At 39.8% G+C, this 18,277-nt stretch overlaps 2 protein-coding genes across 3 annotated transcripts; one reads left to right on the top strand and one right to left on the bottom strand.

Moving 5' to 3' along the window:
• Positions 1 to 4,692, bottom strand: LOC121395810 (protein gar2-like). Its single transcript, XM_041570247.1, has 4 exons — positions 4,524 to 4,692; positions 3,287 to 3,403; positions 870 to 1,373; positions 1 to 115 (listed from the first exon to the last, which is right to left on the bottom strand). The coding sequence occupies exons 1-3, from the start codon at positions 4,582 to 4,584 to the stop codon at positions 886 to 888; spliced, it is 666 nt and encodes a 221-aa protein (XP_041426181.1). The 5' UTR covers positions 4,585 to 4,692; the 3' UTR covers positions 1 to 115; positions 870 to 885.
• A 7,325-nt stretch (positions 4,693 to 12,017) lies between these two features.
• On the top strand, positions 12,018 to 16,596 carry LOC121395715 (chromatin-remodeling ATPase INO80-like). Of its 2 annotated transcripts, none has more exons than XM_041569992.1 (3): positions 12,018 to 12,150; positions 13,155 to 13,373; positions 15,302 to 16,596. In XM_041569992.1, the coding sequence occupies exons 1-3, from the start codon at positions 12,090 to 12,092 to the stop codon at positions 15,799 to 15,801; spliced, it is 780 nt and encodes a 259-aa protein (XP_041425926.1). In that variant the 5' UTR covers positions 12,018 to 12,089; the 3' UTR covers positions 15,802 to 16,596. The 2 variants fall into 2 exon arrangements, with proteins under 2 accessions (XP_041425926.1, XP_041425925.1); XM_041569991.1 differs by having other exon boundaries at positions 12,020 to 12,150; positions 13,152 to 13,373; positions 15,302 to 16,591.
• Positions 16,597 to 18,277: the final 1,681 nt, after the last annotated feature.

The raw sequence follows: 18,277 nt of genomic DNA, 5'->3' as shown, positions 1-18,277 counted from the left end.
TGTTGCTGAATGCTTTATTATGCTGAAGAGATGCAGGCTAAAAGACTAATGCAGGAAGGAGAGGAAAAGAAAAGCTTGTATTGTAGTCACTTCTGGGAAATGCTTCATTTCATACCTGAAAAGAAAACAGGAGACGATTAAATTTAATATAACAACACGCAGACATTATAAATATATTGTATATTCTGTAGGTAAATTGCATCCTGGTGAGCCTGGAGTAAGATGTTTGGTGCAGGGCCCTGATTTAAAGGGGATGTAAAGCCTCCAATAAAGTCGGTGACCTGAAACTTAATAAGAGGATTGTCCAATTAGAAGACTGACTTGTAGTTCTATGTAGTCATCTTGCTGTTTTCTAAATTACTTGGCATCTTGATATTACACTCCAATCCAACATCAGAAGAGTGAGCTTAAAGGAGAAGGCAAGGAAATCATTACCTGAGATCCTGGGCCAGTGGGGTCTCAGATGAGCAATTACAATCACTAAAGGTACCTAAAATGTTGGCACCCCCTTTCCAGCTTCTTTGAGCCTGTTTACGTATTGTTGCTAGAAAAATGTGTTTAATGATAGTGACAATGATCTGACAAAACACAGGGAGCAGCAGAGTGTGAGCAGATGACACAGGATTTTGTACATCCTTTTGCATTGCCCCTATTATAAAATATAATATTATTCAAAGTCACCAAGGAGTTTCATGACCATATAAAAGTACACAGGCCACAGGCTAAAGAATGGTACAATGCACAAATGGTTTGCGCAAACAAAATAATCAGAGTACAACTTTATCACATTGATGTGTGCATCTCTGTACTGGTACCGGAACCCTGAACACTGAATGTAGACAATGAATAATTAAAAATACAGTACGTACGTGCTCACGTATCTTTTTATCTGCGTATGTTGAAAGCAGAACGGCTGCCATGATGTTTTTTGGCATTGTCTTTTATGAAGCTCTTCTTAAATGACAATTCAAGATTTTTGCGTTCAGGGAAGTAGGCAATATTAAATTTGTTTTTTAGATTGGCAAAGGGCTTGTCAGCTGCCTCTGGCTCTTTTTTGGCAACCTCTGCTGTCTTGGCCTCAGCCTCTTGTGCAGGAGCTGCCTCTTCAATGGGGGCAGCAGCTGCTGGTTCTTCTGAGCTACTTTCTTCAGAGGAGGAGCTTTCCTCTTCAGAGGAGGAGCTTTCTTCTTCAGAGGAGGAGCTTTCTTCTTCAGAGGAGGAGCTTTTCTTTTCAGAGGGGGCAGCTTCTTGCTTTGCATCTTCTTCACTAGAGGATTCTTCTTCTTTATCCTCTTCAGAAGAGCTGCCTTCCGCAGCAGGTGCAGCACCCTTCTCTTCTACATGGCCATCAAGTTTAAAACCCTTCAGTATATCTGCAGTATGAATGAATTTAAAAAAGCATATCTTACATCACGGTTATAGCGTAAGCAAATACATCTATAGCTAATCATTAATAGAACCGAATGTGCAACCACATAATAATCTGAATATGCCTGATTCCAGAGTGCGTATATTTGAAGTCAGACCTGTATAATGCATTTTTTTAATGCCTTCCAGTTCCACCTGACAATTTGATGATGCCTCCTATTGTAAGCCATTGTTTTTCATTCCTACTTTCCTTTAGGCGATCAACACATTTATGCTGAAAGAGCCTCTCACACTGGGACACATTTAAGCCTGCTCTGTGGTTCTTTGTTTACATCAAATTAGTGTTGTGGGAAGAAGCAGCATATCAATTGCAGGTAGCCAAAAAGGAAGAAGGTCAGAACATTGCACTACCCCATAGGCTTAAATTCATCTAGATGCATTTTACGAGTATATTTCATTTTGTAAAATTCTATGCCATTCATTCCAATGCATTTAGTAAAACAAATTAGAAGAAGAAGACCTGTGGCCTTTCAGTTCTTAAACAACAACGCCCCTCATTAACCTACAACCACCCTTAGCTTGGAGGACCTTTAGGAAAATATTTCCCTTGCACTCTACCACTCTTTATTACATGTTGTCATGTGAATTATAATGTAAAGGTCTTTATTCAGTAAACACACTTTGTAGCACACTGCGCCATGCAACACTCAGTTTAAGAACTGAAAGGCCACAGGTTGGACATTCTTCTTATTATAATTTGATTTACTAATTTATTGGAATGAATGTATGGTGCACATGGAGGGTAAATAGGCATTCACTTGTATGTGCTTTCCTTGCTCATTATTCAATGGGGACAGCAAGGTTCTTCATAGTCCTGTACTTAAAGGAGAACTTAACCGTAAAAATGAATATGGTTAATAATAATTTATATACTGCACTTGTTGCACCAGCCTAAAGTTTCAGCTTGTCAATAGCAGCAATGATCCAGGACTTCAAACTTGTCACAGGGGGTCACCATCTTGGAAAGTGTCTGTGACACTCACATGCTCAGTGGGCTCTGATTGGCTGTTGAGAAGCTAAGCTTAGGGGTCATCACTAATTATCCAGCAGAAAATGAGGTTGGTCTGTAATATAAGCTGATGTTACAGGGCTGATTATTAAATTCTGATGCTATTATTAAATTCTGTGCTGCCATGTAGTAATATCTGTATTAATTACCAATCAGCCTTATATTGTGACATTTCTATTCTTTGTGTACTGTATATTGTGAGTGGGTCCCTAAGCTCAGTAAGTGACAGCAGCACAGAGCATGTGCAGTGAATCAGCAGAAAAGAAGATGGGGAGCTACTGGGGCATCTTTGGAGACACAGATCATTACTGCTAAAGGGCTGCGGTTGCCTTGGGATGGTATAGAAGCCCAAAACATAATGTAAAACATTTCTAGCCTACTACGTTAGTTAAACTTTACTTCTCCTTTAAACTTAACACCCTGAGGTTGATGTTAACAACAGGGCTGCTTTTCATTTATGAGCACTGAGTCTATTACCAAGCTGAATTTGGCATGCTTATGCTCCCCCTTGGGCTCCAGCCAGCACTTATACTCCTGACCATAATAAATAAACCCTGAAGCCCCATACATTTGCCAAACTGCTTTACCACTCTCTTTCTAGTCCTATCCATTTTAATGTCTTACACAATCCTATACAGTTCTAGTCTAACCCCAAACATTACCACCTCATGATAAATAAAACAGTAGATGGTGTAAGGTAAATGTGATTACCCTTACTTTGATACATTTTCCTGGTCAATCTCTACCTTTACAAAAGCAATTAAACCAAACACACAAATAATATGTGGTTGAATGCCAATTAAGAACAAAAAACTCCTGGCAAAGAAGATGTTTTATATATCAACTGACCTTCTGGGTTCCTCAGTAAAACAGGTTCTAGCAGAGGAATACCACCAAGATCTTCAGAAAGGTCTTTGTCGCTTAGCCCAAAGTCAGCCAAGTTGGGTTTCCCTGGCAAGGAAAACCCTGTGTAATAGGGGAAATAAGAAAAAGGTTTATCACATGAAAACACATGGATGAGATTCAATTTGAGATATAATTCGCTTTAGAAAAACCTACTGTATCTCACTGTGGGGCAGATTCAATTGAATGAGAAAAGGGTTTATCACGTGAAAAGGCATTGACTGGATTCAATGACGTATCTCATGGTTTATCACTTGAAAACTCTATTGAAGTCTATGGGAAAAAACTGGAACTGAGTTAGGAGAAAAAGGGTTTTCTCCTCAGATTGAATCTAGTCAATGAGTTTTCATGTAATAAACCATGAGATAACTTTTTCTCACATCATTTAATCTGGCCCATAGTATCCAAAGGCAAATAGCATTGCAAATTTTGGCAAAATTTGGAGAGAACTGACTTTTTAAAAAATGTTATATGCCATTATTCCTCTAGAAATTATTTAAAAGTGATAGCTTTATGATACTCCCACAGTAAATGCTGAATTAGGCAATAGATGAAATGTATGACTTGAAGACCAATTGAAGACCAACTTTCCTTTTTCCTTATTCGCATCTCTCTCCAGCATCATTTCCTTCTTTTCTTCCTTCCTCTCTTGTATGAGGGGAAGAAATACCTTGCACAGTTATAAACCGGACTTCACTCTATTCCTACTTGGAATGTGTACCAGAAGTCTTCATACTTCTTTTGGTTTAAATTCCCACGTGAGGTCCAACTTTGGTCAATGCCACCTTTGGCTCATAATCAGGATACACAAATCTGAAAATGTTGCTGCTAGTCGGCCATAGAATAAGAAAGTTCTAGGCACCTTAAAGTTGGTCTTCAAGGAGTATTTAAAATCGCATAAAGGGATTAGTCGCAGAATCTAGCCTTAATCGGTTTTCAGGCTAGGGCAGTCACTCTTCTCAGCCACTCTAGGGTTGGTGCAACCCAAGAGTTTGGAAACCACAAGGTACAATATGTATCAGTTGTGACCTCCACATCTGTCATTTATTTCTTAATAATAGTACATTTAGGATATCTTCTCACTCATATTCATAATAATAATAATTCACTATGTACATCAAATATTTGTTATATTACTCCTCAACACCCCAAAACTAAAATAAAGCATAAAAATATTACTTACCTTCAACTGGAACAGCAGCACTGATAGCCAATAAGGCAAAGCTTATTAAAAGCTTCATCATTCCTGGTGCTACGCACAGCCCCCCTTGCTATAACACTGGGAAGTGGAGGCTGGAAAAAGATACCAATTTAAAGAGGAAGAACGTGGCACTTCTGCCTTAAATACGGATCACGTCAGGTGACAGAGGAGGGGCAAATAGACACGACTATGGATCCATCGTCTGTAAATATCTGTAAGACCTAAAGGCTTTCCAGGATTTGGCCAGCACTGATTCATTTCAGGCATCTTATGTATTAGTTATGCTCAGGTGCCTTTTTTTCCCATGACAGAAGACGACGAGACAATGAGAATTGGAAATACGGATGGGAATAGCAAGTTAAGTTACATAAAACGTATGTTTGAGCATTTTCTGCATGACCGACACAGGAGAGAAAAGGTACAGTAGCTTCATGAAGACAGAAAACATGAAGTTCAACAAATAGAATGTCAATCCCCCATTCTGCTATTCCCTATGAAGTTTAAATAGGTTGTTCCCATCAATCATATTGGGATTACTGTACCCCTTGTTGTAAAATATAAGGATATGAGTAGTGATTTAAGAGGTCCATGACCATCTTAAGACACAAAACCATAGACAGAGTGCTTTTACACAGGTCAAACTCAAACATTCTTATTCTTTATAATAAGGTGTACATCATTTTCTTTTTATGTGACATCACAAAGCACCGATCATTGGCATCACTTCCCTTTTATGTACATATTATAAGGTCTTCGTCGTTTGTATGGTTTATTATAATCATATTTCATAAAATGTTACTGATACATAGTGATGGACGAATTTCTCGTGTTTCGCTTCACCGGAAAATTCGGCTAAAAATGAGCTAAACCCAAAAATTGACACCCAAGTCAATTTTGATGCCAGCGTTAAAGTCAATGGGTATCCGAATAGTGTTGACGCGCAATGGATTCGACGCAAGCCACTTTTCTGGCGTGCGTCCAAAAATTTTTGAACGCCAACGTATTTTCACAGGAGCTTCGCAAATTCATTCGCTGGTGGCGAAACGCGGAAATTCGCCCTGATTTCACGCCTGCCCAATTTATTCGCCCAATATTATAGATACATTGTCCATTATATTATACTCATCAATGAAACATTGCAAACAAGGGTTCAAACAGAAACAAACAAGAGACTAAAGGACCTTGATCAAAAGGTTACACTTTATGAGAATATACCCTGATACTCTCGCAATCAATTAAGTGGCTACTTATGACCTTACGTTTTAAGTAGGGGCATATTATCAATATATCAATCAAAAAATTCTCTGAAATTTAAATGAAAGAATCAGCATCGCCATTGAAGAAACTAGGGGATGGATAAACCTTCTATGCTTCTGTGACCTTGTGTTAGTGGCTCCTCTGGAGGCCAGAAAACATTCCTAGACTTTGCAAAGTACCTTCATATAAATATTAACCCACTCAATTGGGTTGGCAAATGGCGGGTCGGGTCGGGTTCAAAACAAGGCTATTGCATCAACTTTGCACATAGAGATTGCTTTACTGCACAGCAGCCATCATGCTCTGCTTCAATGACCACAAAGTAGTGACAGGAGAAAGGATTTGTACAGAACTGGTTCTGCTACTGTCTGTAAATATTAACATTCTTAGAACAAATATAAACTACATTTTCCCCCTCTTTGGAAACGAACACATTGTCACTGTATTGCTATTGCCTTTCCTGCTGTAAAGATAAACTATGCGAACACATTAATTTCTCATTGTAATATATTTATGTTAAATCGAAGAAAACTGTATTTTTTAGCAAAGTCATCAGCCTAAATGAACCAATATGAACCTGTATTAGAAGACGGAGCCTGGATACTTAGAGCGTGGTTACTTATTTTTTATGAAATGTATTTAGTGCCAATGCCCAACAAGCAGCTTACAGCTACTCTAGAAGTAGAGTGGGTAAATAACAAAAAAAATACACTATACTCTGTACACAAAACAAAAATTTGTGAAATGCTAGGGGAAGAAACGGTTCATCCTTATGTTATTTATGGCTCCTGGGATCAATACCCGTATCAAGTCCTTGGGAACTCATCCGTTGTTTCTGTACTTGTGGCACTAGCACTCAGACTGCTCTATGGGTGTCACTCCCTGAACCTGAAACTGCCAGAAAAACTACATATAGATAATGGGAGAAAAAACAACCTGCTATTGGTATTGTGGAAAACAATGGGGTCACAAAAGCAGTTATGGGTTCCCCATGGACAAACTGTGCCTAAACACTCAGATGTATCTCAAAAAGTCTCTGTGGCCATAGCCATGCTTTGGTGGCCACTTTGTGAATATCCAGGAGCTATTGGTGCAGCAACAGCAATGCTATAGTGGCTGACTAATATCTATTGTACTTACAATGCAGAGATCCACACACACAGGCACCTATGGGTTACCCTGCTATGGAGACAAATATTAAACAAGCAGAGAAAGAGTTTACGGAAGGATGCCTGGGATCAAGCAGTTGTAGGGTCCCTCCCCCCTCCCCCCCTTATCGCTAAATCTGAACAAGCTGCTCTGTTAAATTTGAAGGGAAGATCTGAAATTACAATGAAGCCCTCTGATAAAGGTGTTAGACACCAAGGGGGAAATTCACTAAAGGGCGAAGTGACTAACGTTAGCGAAAATTCGCCAGCGTGACGTAATTTCGGGACTTCGCCAATTTACTAACGGACGCAGGCGTAACTTCACTAGCGAAGGAGACAAACTCTAGCGATACTTCGCACTCTTATGCCAGGCGAAGTTTCGCTCTGGCATAAGAGTTACCTGTTCCGCCAGACTTGCCTTTGTCAGCTCAGACCAGGCGAAGTAAAATGGAATGTAGAGGGCTTCTTCAATTTTTAGTTTAAAAATTTCCCCCCAAAAAAAAAAAGTCCCAAAAAACGCTGGCGTCTTTTACTTTTTCAGGGTGATAGGCTGCAAAAGTCCGTAAAAAATTTTTTGGGTACCCAGGCTCCCCCATACGTTTCCTAAGATATGGCACATAAACTATACACTGGGCTCATGTGTAGGGCAATATAATAACTTTATTTTATTTTATTAAGGTTCCCTGGGCTTGTGTAGTTCGGCGCCCTGGACGCAACTTCGGATTTTAGTGAATTAGCGATATCCTGGCGAAGTGTTGCGATGAGAGCGAAGCCGGAGCTGACAAATATCTACAGTTTAGTGAATTTGTCCCTAAGGGGCAGATTTATCAAGGGTCGAAGTGAAACGTCTTATTTATGAATTCAAATTATGAATTTTGAATTCGAATTTTTGAGTATTTTTTAGTGAAATTCGACCAGGGGAATAGTTAAAATTTGATTCCCCTGGATATGGTAATCCAGGGGATCATTTCAGTCAAGATAAGAAATAACATTTATGTAGAGAAACCTATTACTCCTGTACTGTATAGGCTGCCCACATTTCACAAAGATCCTTTCCAACCACCAGGGAGACCAATAATAGTGGGCACTGGATCTGGGGTGTTCATGGCCTCCATGTTGGACAGGACCCTTGCTCCACTGGTGCAGTTGGAAAAATGATATATTAGAGCTAGGAACCAATTTTTATAGAGACTGTCTTCAATCCAAGTGTAAGATTGAGACATATGATGTCTATCCCACAATGAGGCTTGTGCCAATCTCTTAAATGCAAGTGGGTTATATTAAGCGACTGAGGCAACTTTTCCCCTAAATTTACTAGAGGTGATTTTTGTGGAGAACTACTTCAGGTTTAAAGGGATCCTGTCATCGGAAAACATGTTTTTTTCAAAACGCATCAGTTAATAGTGCTACTCCAGCAGAATTCTGCACTGAAATCCATTTCTCAAAATATTCAATTTTGAAATCTGACATGGGGCTAGACATTTTGTCAATTTCCCAGCTGCCCCCAGTCATGTGACTTGTGCCTGCACTTCAGGAGAGAAATGCTTTCTGGCAGGCTGCTGTTTTTCCTTCTCAATGTAACTGAATGTGTCTCAGTGAGACATGGGTTTTTACTATTGAGTGTTGTTCTTAGATCTACCAGGCAGCTGTTATCTTGTGTTAGGGAGCTGCTATCTGGTTACCTTCCCATTGTTCTTTTGTTTGGCTGCTGGGGGGGGGAAGGGAGGGGGAGATATCACTCCAACTTGCAGTACAGCAGTAAAGAGTGATTGAAGTTTATCAGAGCACAAGTCACATGACCAGGGGCAGCTGGGAAACTGAATATGTCTAGCCCCATGTCAGATTTCAAAATTGAATATAAAAAAATCTGTTTGCTCTTTTGAGAAATGGATTTCAGTGCAGAATTCTGCTGGAGCAGCACTATTAACTGATTCATTTTGAAAAAAATTTTTTTCCCATGACAGTATCCCTTTAAAGACACCTATTATCTGCAGTTGAGAAAACCATGATATGTCATACTGTGGTAGGAGGAGGGACATATATTTATTGTAGGGTTCAATAACCACTGAATGATTTGGTGGCAATTCATCTGCAATGTGTTCAAAATATTTAGGGTTCAACATAGATTCCCTAGAGCCATTCTTTCAGATCTACAACTGAGAAGAGAGTGAATTATTTAATGGCTTTACATTGCATTCAGCCCAAGGGTGTCAGATAGACTGTATGCATGGCCCAGAGCATTAGTGATAACCTGGAACAAGGAAAACCAAAGTGTTTTTTTCGCACCAGGCTTTGCAACAAAATAAAAACAAAAGAGGACATAGACTCAAATCTGTACAAAAAAACGTTGTGTTGTAAAAAAAAATTGCTGCAAAAAACACCCATTGACTTCAATGTGTCCCATGACTTTTTTGCCATTTCGGGAATTTTTCTGCAAGAGAGATTTGTTCATCACCAAACAGTCACTTATAGAAAACCCCAATTTGTATTTTTTATTGACACAATCACTATAGTCAGTACAGCCTAAGGATACATTTGGTTTTGTGGCCCTTGTACCAATGGTTGCATCTATAACATAGTAACATAGTAAGTTAGGTTGAAAAAAGACACACGTCCATCAAGTTCAACCTTAAATCTATTTATAACCTGCCTAACTGCCAGTTGATCCAGAGGAAGGCAAAAACCCATCTGAAGCCTCTCCAATTTGCCTCAGAGGGGAAAAAATTCCTTCCTGACTCCAAAATGGCAATCGGATCATTCCCTGGATCACCTTGTACTATGAGCTATTTCCCATAACCCTGTATTCCCTCACTTGCTAAACACCATCCAACCCCTTCTTAAAGCTATCTAATGTATCAGCCTGTACCACTGATTCAGGGAGACAATTCCACATCTTCACAGCTCTCACTGTAAAAAAAAACCCTCCGAACCTCTTTTCTTCTAATCGGAATGGGTGACCTTTTGTCAGCTGGAAAGACCTACTGGTAAATAAATCATTAGAGAGATTATTATATGATCCCCTTATATATTTATACATAGTTATCATATCACCCCTTGAGCGCCTCTTCTCCAGCATGAACATCCCCAATTTGGCCAGTCTTTCCTCATAGCTAAGATTTTCAATACTTTTTACCAGCTTAGTTGCCCTTCTCTGTACCCTCTCTAATACAATAATGTCCTGTTTGAGTGATGGAGACCAAAACTGTACGGCATATTCTAGATGGGGCCTTACCAGTGCTCTATGCAGAGGAAGAATGACCCCCTCCTCCCGTGACTCTATGCCCCTTTTAATACAGCTCAAGACCTTATTTGCCCTTGATGCTGCTGACTGGCATTGCTTGCTACAGCCAAGTTTATCATCTACAAGGACTCCAAGGTCCCTTTCCATAATGGATTTGCCTACTGCAGTCCCATTAAGGGTATAAGTGGCTTGGATTTAAGGTTTTTATTTTGAATTTTAGACAAAAGCAAAACTAAACACAAACAAAGTAGGCATTACTGAAATAAAGTGTAGTTGGTCTCGCAGGACCACAACTTGTTAAGTTAGGTTGAACAGTTATACATTTGGAGCATGAAATGCAGAATGTAACAGCGCTATGTAAAACAGGTTATAGTTGGTCTCGCAGGACTCAAACACATTGACGCAAAAAACATCATTTTCTGAAGGAGTTGCAGACGTAATACATACATTATACCATATATTTGTGTTTATTGGGTCACCAGATCTGTTACAGGGAAAGCCTCTTTGCATATTTTTACATCCCAGGTGCATGACTTTACATTTATCAACATTGAATCTCATTTGCCACTTAGCTGCCCAGATTGCCAGTTTGTCAAGATCCTTTGCAAGTGCCACATTCTGGATGGAATTAATTGGGCTTGATAGTTTTGTGTCATCTGCAAACACTGATACATTACTTACAATACCCTCCTCTAAGTTTATGTGGCACTGCAAAAGAGGTTATGTGCAAATCATTGTCATAGGGGATGTTTTGGGACACAAGAGAAACCATGGGGCAAAGGAACCCTCTGTTTTCGGCAATTTCTATGTTTGTAATATTTGTAGCAGAAAAATCACAAAAAAAAAAATGTAGCATAAATCACAAAAAAATCTTAATTTTTTTTATAAAATCAGACTGTTAAAAAAATCACATTTTTCAGAATTTATTAAACCCAGAGGATGGAAAAGTCTGAATCTGAAAATCCGGCATCTCAGACCTGTCGAGGTTGAAAGTCCCAATGACTTTTTGATGTGCGCTGGGTTTCGTGCAATACCCTAACGTTTTCGGACTTTTCGGGAAAAAATCTGAGTTTTCGAGTGAAAAATCCTAAAAAAACTTGAAAATTGTATGAAGAATCAAAAAAAAAAAAAACGTGAAAATTCGATTTTTTCCCGCAAAGCAAATTTTCGGGAAAATGTAATAACAGTGTAAAAAACAGATCAGATTTGAACGGAGTTTGTACCAGAAAATATTAGGATAAATTCAGACTTTGATAAATAACCCCCTAAATGTATATAAATCAATTACAAATGTTGCTTTTCTGATGAAAAAATATTTTTCTTATTTCTAAAAACCCAGATCTGATTTTTGTCCCCAACTATTTTGCATCACTGTAAAAACCAAAATCCGAGTTTTGATAAATCCGTCCTTTAATAAATATGTTCTTAAAACTTCCACAAAGCTCTGAGCAATGACATTAAATATACAATTCCTAATTTTGGACTTTTTTTTCTTCAGATGCCAAGTGTTCTACTTAAGCTCATGAAAATATAAAAATGTAACCTCAAAGGTCAGGAAAACATAATGTATAATTCATAAAGGTTATTTTGGCCCCGATCACAAATCCAACCAGAACAAAATAGGCTAAGCCTCAAAGATTAATTCAAAATCTTCATAAAATAAAAAAAACTTGTTTTTAATATGATTTAATCCTAATTAGTGCAGTTAGCACTTATGGTTCTATGTAAATCTTCCATTTAAAATCATTGCTGTGGAATAATGCTTTAATACAAGGTTACTGTGCCAACCGTAGGCATGATCCTCCACGCTGTGGTATAAATAAGCCTCTTTCCATTGGAAGTCTGAGCTGAACTTACTTTTCTTCTGTCTGTGTATTGGGTCACATTTGTCTTCAAATCACCATGAAGATCCAAGTCGTCTCTTTGTTGCTTTTCATTGCGGTGATCAGCGCACAAGAACAAAGTAAGATGTTCATTTTATTTTCAGAATATTTCTGTTATTGGTGATTTTTCAATCACTTTGTTACTCAGATTTTTGTTTATTTTTGGGGAGGGCAGGAATAGTCACACCAGGAAACATGTAGAAAAATGTCTTCAATGAGAATAAATATAGGTACTTTTTTTTACACAACTCCTGGAATATTCCTGGAAGTGCATTAGGCAGAGAGATGATAATGTAAAATATTGAGATAGAGCGGAGCATAATAAAGTATTGGAAGCAGTGCCGGATTTACACAGCAGGCGCCCCTATAAGCGATCTTTACCCGATTTGGCAACCAATATGCTGGTCCAAATTGGAATGATCCAATTAATGGATCAACCATTTGGATCACAACACATAGGCGGAGAATAATGATGATTTTGGGAAGCTTAACCTACCCAAAAAGATATCAAACAAACAATATATTACTTGATACAACTATGTGTTCTTCGTATGGGGATTTGACTTAATGAGGTGTGACTGGGTGGGCTCTATTCTACCTGTTTCAGGGCCCAGTGGGCTCAGGTGACTGGTGGGCTAATAATTGGGGCCTGCTAACTTACTTGTATGGGGACCCTAAATTACTGATGGTGACCTTGTTAATATTGCTTTAGCCTAATTTGTGTATTTATTAAGGATGCCCTGAATCCACTATTTGGGATCTTTAGTGAACGATTCAGCTGAACCAAATCCTAATTTGCATAAGAAAATTAGGGCCAGGAATGGAAAAAGTAGAAAAATAATGATTCTTTTGTGATGAAAAATCACGTGATTTCCCTACCTGCCCCTAATTTGCATATGCAAATTAGGATTTGGATTCGGTTCGGACAGGCACAAGTATTCGGCCGAATCCAAATCCTGCTGAAAAAGGCCGCATCCCGAACCGAATACTGGATTCGGTGCATCCCTAGTATGTATTGCCTGATTTTAACTCAATGCCATCAAAGACAGCATTCAGAACACTTGACTTTTCTCCACTTCAGCAGAGAATGAAAATCAAGCCATGTGCCCCGACCAGTATTTTCAAAAGCACCCAGAGATCTGGGATATGATCGCAAAATATATGAAGAGTAATCATACACATAACAAATCCCTCTTGCCTGACTTTTCTGCTATGGAAGACTGTTCCAAGGATGGAGACTGCTCTGACGACACCAGATGCTGCAGAAGCCCTTGTGGAATGAAGTGCATGAAATTAATTAGATGTAAGTACCTTTCATCACCAGGTGTTTTGATGACATCAGCTCTGGGAATTGTGTTCCACTTTCCAAACCTTCCTCCTGGTGCTGAATGTTATTCATTACAATCTACAATTTGCTGGACAAATGTATCTAATAGCACTTATATTTAAATTCAGACCTGCAAGGGAGCAACACACATCATGAGTTCCAGGATATCCAGCAGAGCAGCTGGACAGATCTCATGATCCATAGACATGTAGGCCTGTGCAGTTCATGGCCAGTGACCCATAGGTGTAACGAATAGAATTCTCAATGACCGTTGTTTTTCTTTTCTCTTAATTTATTTTAAAGAAATTCAATTTGTTTGACCAAATCTCGCTGGCGCCTACACACACAAGGGGGGCACCTACACACACCAATGATTTGAAACTCCAAAAAATCACGGCACTTACATTTATATTCAAGTCTGCCAAGAATTCACTGCCTCGTCTTTGTTTTCTTTGATATATCTTTTACATAAAAAAATTACAGATGGTTAATAATTCCCTCTCCTATACTTCCAGGGCAATTGAAGGCAGTAAATGAGCACTCGCAGCTTATTCTGATGGGGCGCATTCACCAGACCAACATTCATATAAAACTTCTAATTTTATTGGAACTTTAAAAAACACGCAACGAAAACTTGCAAAACATAACATAATACCAAATTAATCTATATTTGGGAACTTTTCATTAAAATAAAGAAAATCAGCCTACCCCTTTTGAAAAAGTGTCCCCCTATTCAGATTTCCTTCCCACTGCCCAAAAGTAGTGATGGGCGAATTCGCGCGATTCGCGAAACGGGCGCAAAAATTCACTGGCGAAAATTCACCGGCGTCAAAAACGAGACGCCGGCGCCGCTTCGCAAATTTTTCGGCAAAGCAAAACGGCGCAAATTCACCCATCACTACCCAAAAGCATCAAAAGCTCCCCAGAGACTTTGATTTAAAGTTTTATGGAGGTCTTTATTATAAATGTTGGTGCAAATGCTTGAAGTTACCACTTTTTATTAAAAATGTCCAGGGAACCTTAATAAAGACAAGAGAATTTATATAATGCCCAAAACATGATCCCACTGTAAAATGAATGTTCCATGTGTTATGAAGTTTCTATAGAAAAGCAGTTACCCAAAAAAAGTTGAAGCTAGGACTTTTGCAGGGAATCCCACTTACAAAAAGGAAAAGGCGCCAGCGTTTTTTGAACTTTAATACATTTTTGGCAGACAGGATATGATGTAAGTGACAGAAGATTGAGGAAGATCTGGCTGCTTTTAAGCACTTCACCTGGTCTGAGGTGGCGAAGTCAACTCTGGCGAAAGAGGTAACGTTCAGTAAAATCCGCACTTTACTGAAATTGCGGATTAATGACCTTTCGCCAGAGAGTGCAAACGAATGCTAGCAATGTTTTTTTTTTTGCTGGCGAATTGACGCCTGCGTCTGTCAGTGAATAGGCAATGTCCCTACGTATGGTAACGCTGGCGAATTGTCGCTAGCGTTAGCCACTTCGTCCTTGAATCTACCCCAAGGAGTTGGAAGTTCCCATGTCCTTTCATATGACTCTTTCAGGGTCGGACTGGGGGGCCCAGGGCCCACCGGGACCGCTGTCCAGGGCCCCCCGTCCGGCCCCTACTGTGAAGCATGGCCGGCGCGCACGCATGCAGGCTCGCTCGGTGCGCACGCACACTGCTGCGATTGGCTCATTGTGCAGTGCCGATTTTTTTGAGGATTTCAAAATGGAGAGAGGGAGTCTGTCTGACACTGGGCTCTTTATTAATTTATTAATTCAAATTTATCTGAATCTGAAAAGGAAATTAGATCTTGTTTTTTAAACTTTAAGTAAGAAAATATAAGCGTGTCTGGGGGTCTAAGATCAATAACTTTTGGAACTCACAACATTTGTGTTATATCTTCCAGCTGCAGCAGACTTAGTCAATTATGGCAAGAAAAAGTCCCAGAAAAATCTAAAAGCTGTGGAAGAGAACGAAGACCATGGGGAAGAGGCAGTGGGAATTGAAGATGACAAAAGTCAAGAGAAAGAAGAAAACCAGGGGATCCATCGTAGAAAGAGAGAAAATGAGAGTAACAGCCATAGTGAAGAAGAGCAACACAATAATAAGGCTGATAATAGCAGAAGCAAAGAAACTGACTCCAACTCTGTTGAAAGGAATGGACACGAAAGTAGACAAAAAAGATCATATGGGGTCCAGGGTGATGCAGTAGTAGTTAGATCAAAGCGATCACAAGGGGGAGTAGAAGAAGAACCTGAGAATATAGGAGAAGCAAAGGAGAAGGGGAAAGGAAAGGGAAAGGGAAAGAGGAAAGAAAAGGGAAAGGGGAAAGGAAAAGGAAAGGGGAAAGGAAAGGGAAAGGGGAAAGGAAAGGGGAAAGGGAAGGGAAAAGGTAAAGAAGAATAACTCAATAACTGCATTAAGAAAGCAGCACTACTGTATGCTTTTTTGACTGTATGCTTTTATTGCAAACAATAAAACTGTGCCAGCTAATAACAAAGTACTTTAGAGTGATTTTTATCTCATTAATTTTCAGTGGAGATTTTTTTAGTTTTTAAATGAACATGTTAGAGATTGTTTTACCATTTATACCGGCAGTTCCATAAGAGTGGCCCTAATTTAGAGTTTTGAACACTCATGGGTGGGAAACTGGTTCCTTTTACTGTGTTAAAGGTTTCTCTGTCACTGTTCTACTGTATAAAAGAGAAAGCACACATGCTCTATCTCATTTCTTTCTGGATTCAACCTGGCCAGACAGGTAGTTGAAGACTGGAGCCTAGACCAAATAGGCCTAATAGTAAAGACAGTGTGCAGTTATTCACTGGAATATTCACAGGAGGATAGGAGTAGTGTAGCTATTGAACAGCCTGAGCCCCACCAAGGAGATTAAGTACATATTAGATTCCTGAATGCATAACCCAAGAGAGGGACCAACTGTACAGAATGGGAAAGGCAAAAGGAAAGAGGAGAAAGATTGGAAGGGTAAAGGAAAAGATGAAAATGAGCAGAGGATAAAAAGATTAGATGAGAATGATGAGAGTGACAGTGAAGAGTCAAATAGCCCAGAAAGCAGAGAAAGTATGGGCAGAGTAAAGCAAAACTCATCACATGAAATGACTGCAACTGAAAAATAATAAGCAGGTCATAATAATCTAAAGGGCAGCACAGAGACCCATAGTTAATGCATATGAAATACAAACAATAAAAATCTGAACAAAAGCAAATTGTTTGTTTTTCATCATTCTATAAACATGGCATAAATTACGTATTACTCGTATTCAGTATCTTAATCTAGGGATTGCCAACCAGTGTCTACCAGCCTTCAACATCAGCTGGAGGTCAAATGGTTTAATATATACTTACTGTATATTAATTGGTGTAATCTAGTCCTCCCATCTTCCTGAAGCATTAAAGGCTTTGGACAGTTTTCAGAGTAATAGGAGGAGAGATAGGGCCACCTTGACATTATGGTTGTGGAGGGCTGTGGGCAGAGTTTGGCCTGCCACCCGGCTGCAATCCGATAAATAAGTGCTGCACTGAGCTGAACCCAGTCAAGTCATGAGGGTTTTGGGCCAACCTATGCAATACTACGTTGCAAAATGCATAAAAACACACTTTGAGTTTATAATATCAGTTGTAAATTGTAGGACTAGTGCGCCTATTTGCAGAAACGGAACTAGAGGGGGGCGGGCCCTGGCGCAGGACAAGCACCCAGGCCCCCCGCCCCCCTCCGTACACCTGGAACTGGCCGGGAATATGCGGCGTGCTGACTGCCGGGGGGCCATGAGGGGGTGCGGGCCCTGGCCCTCTCGCACCCCCTGCTCCCCCGATAGTTCCGCCCCTGCCTATTTGTCATCCCATGTTGAAGTTATTCCCACCCTCTAAGGCAGGGTTCCCCAACCTTTTTACTGTGAGCCACATTCAAATGTAAAAAAAAAGTTGGGGAGCAACACAAGCATGACAAAAGTTCCTGGGGTGCCAAATAAAGGATATGATTGGATATCTTGTAGCCCTATGTTGACTGGCAGCTTACAGGAGACTCTGTTTGGCAGTACATCTGGTTTTTATGTAAGCAAAAGTTGCCTCCAAGCTTGGAATTCAAATATAAGCACCTGCTTTGAGGCCACTGGGAGCAACATCCAAGGGGTTGGTGGCCAACGTATTGCTCACGAGCCACTGGTTGGGGATCACTGCTCTAAGGGAATCCAAAGCAGTTATGTGTTGGTAAGCCTAAAAGTCAGTTAGGGTGAAGTGAGATTATGTACGTTTCATTTTACAAAGAAGGTGAAAACCCAAGATAGACCTCTGCCCTACAGGATGTGCAAATATACATAAAGGTAAATTTAATAGCAATTGTAAAGTTTCTTCAAGTCTAGTAACCCATGTCAACCAATGAGATGTTTATCATACCTGGGGCAAACACTGCACCTATTTTTACATTACCCCATAGTGAGAGCTTTGCCTTGATTTTTCATGGGCGGATTCATGATGAAGGCTTGAGAGGCTAAGACTACCCAAACCAAAATCCAGGTCAAATTCACCTAAACTTGTCTGTAATGGCACGCTGTAGTTTTCTGTTCCTGTATTGCTCGCAGGTTAGCATAGATGGCCATTAGAGCAATAAGATGGGGAGCGAGCACATCAGGAAGAAGATTGTTCTAAAGTGTCCGTCACCTAAACCCCACCCTCATGGCTGTAGTACTTTACTTCATACCTTGTCTGTAGCTCTGAACTCCTTACCTGTGAAAGCTTAGCCCGCCCAATGGGGGAGGAGCTACAGGCAAGAGCAGCAGATCGGGAAACCAGCGCAGGTAGAGTGTGTCATGTTACGGATTGAGCTATTTTTATAGATATAATAGTTGTTCATTTAACTATTTGTTTT

Source organism: Xenopus laevis, chromosome 7L, assembly GCF_017654675.1.
Source record: "Xenopus laevis strain J_2021 chromosome 7L, Xenopus_laevis_v10.1, whole genome shotgun sequence".
In the NCBI taxonomy this organism is placed as follows: domain Eukaryota; kingdom Metazoa; phylum Chordata; class Amphibia; order Anura; family Pipidae; genus Xenopus; species Xenopus laevis.
The sequence above is the reverse complement of the archived record's forward strand: the minus strand, read 5'-3'. Positions and strand labels throughout refer to the sequence as shown.

Excerpts from the sequence above, each read along its gene's own strand:
- LOC121395810 (XM_041570247.1), bottom strand. The coding sequence starts at position 4,584 with ATGATGAAGCTTTTAATAAGCTTTGCCTTATTGGCTATCAGTGCTGCT. Across the intron at positions 3,404-4,523 it reads TGCTGCTGTTCCAGTTGAAG|GGTTTTCCTTGCCAGGGAAA; the intron begins GTAAGTAATATT and ends CCTATTACACAG. Across the intron at positions 1,374-3,286 it reads TTTACTGAGGAACCCAGAAG|ATATACTGAAGGGTTTTAAA; the intron begins GTCAGTTGATAT and ends TTCATACTGCAG.
- LOC121395715 (XM_041569991.1), top strand. The coding sequence starts at position 12,090 with ATGAAGATCCAAGTCGTCTCTTTGTTGCTTTTCATTGCGGTGATCAGC. Across the intron at positions 12,151-13,151 it reads GATCAGCGCACAAGAACAAA|CAGAGAATGAAAATCAAGCC; the intron begins GTAAGATGTTCA and ends TCTCCACTTCAG. Across the intron at positions 13,374-15,301 it reads GTGCATGAAATTAATTAGAT|CTGCAGCAGACTTAGTCAAT; the intron begins GTAAGTACCTTT and ends TATATCTTCCAG.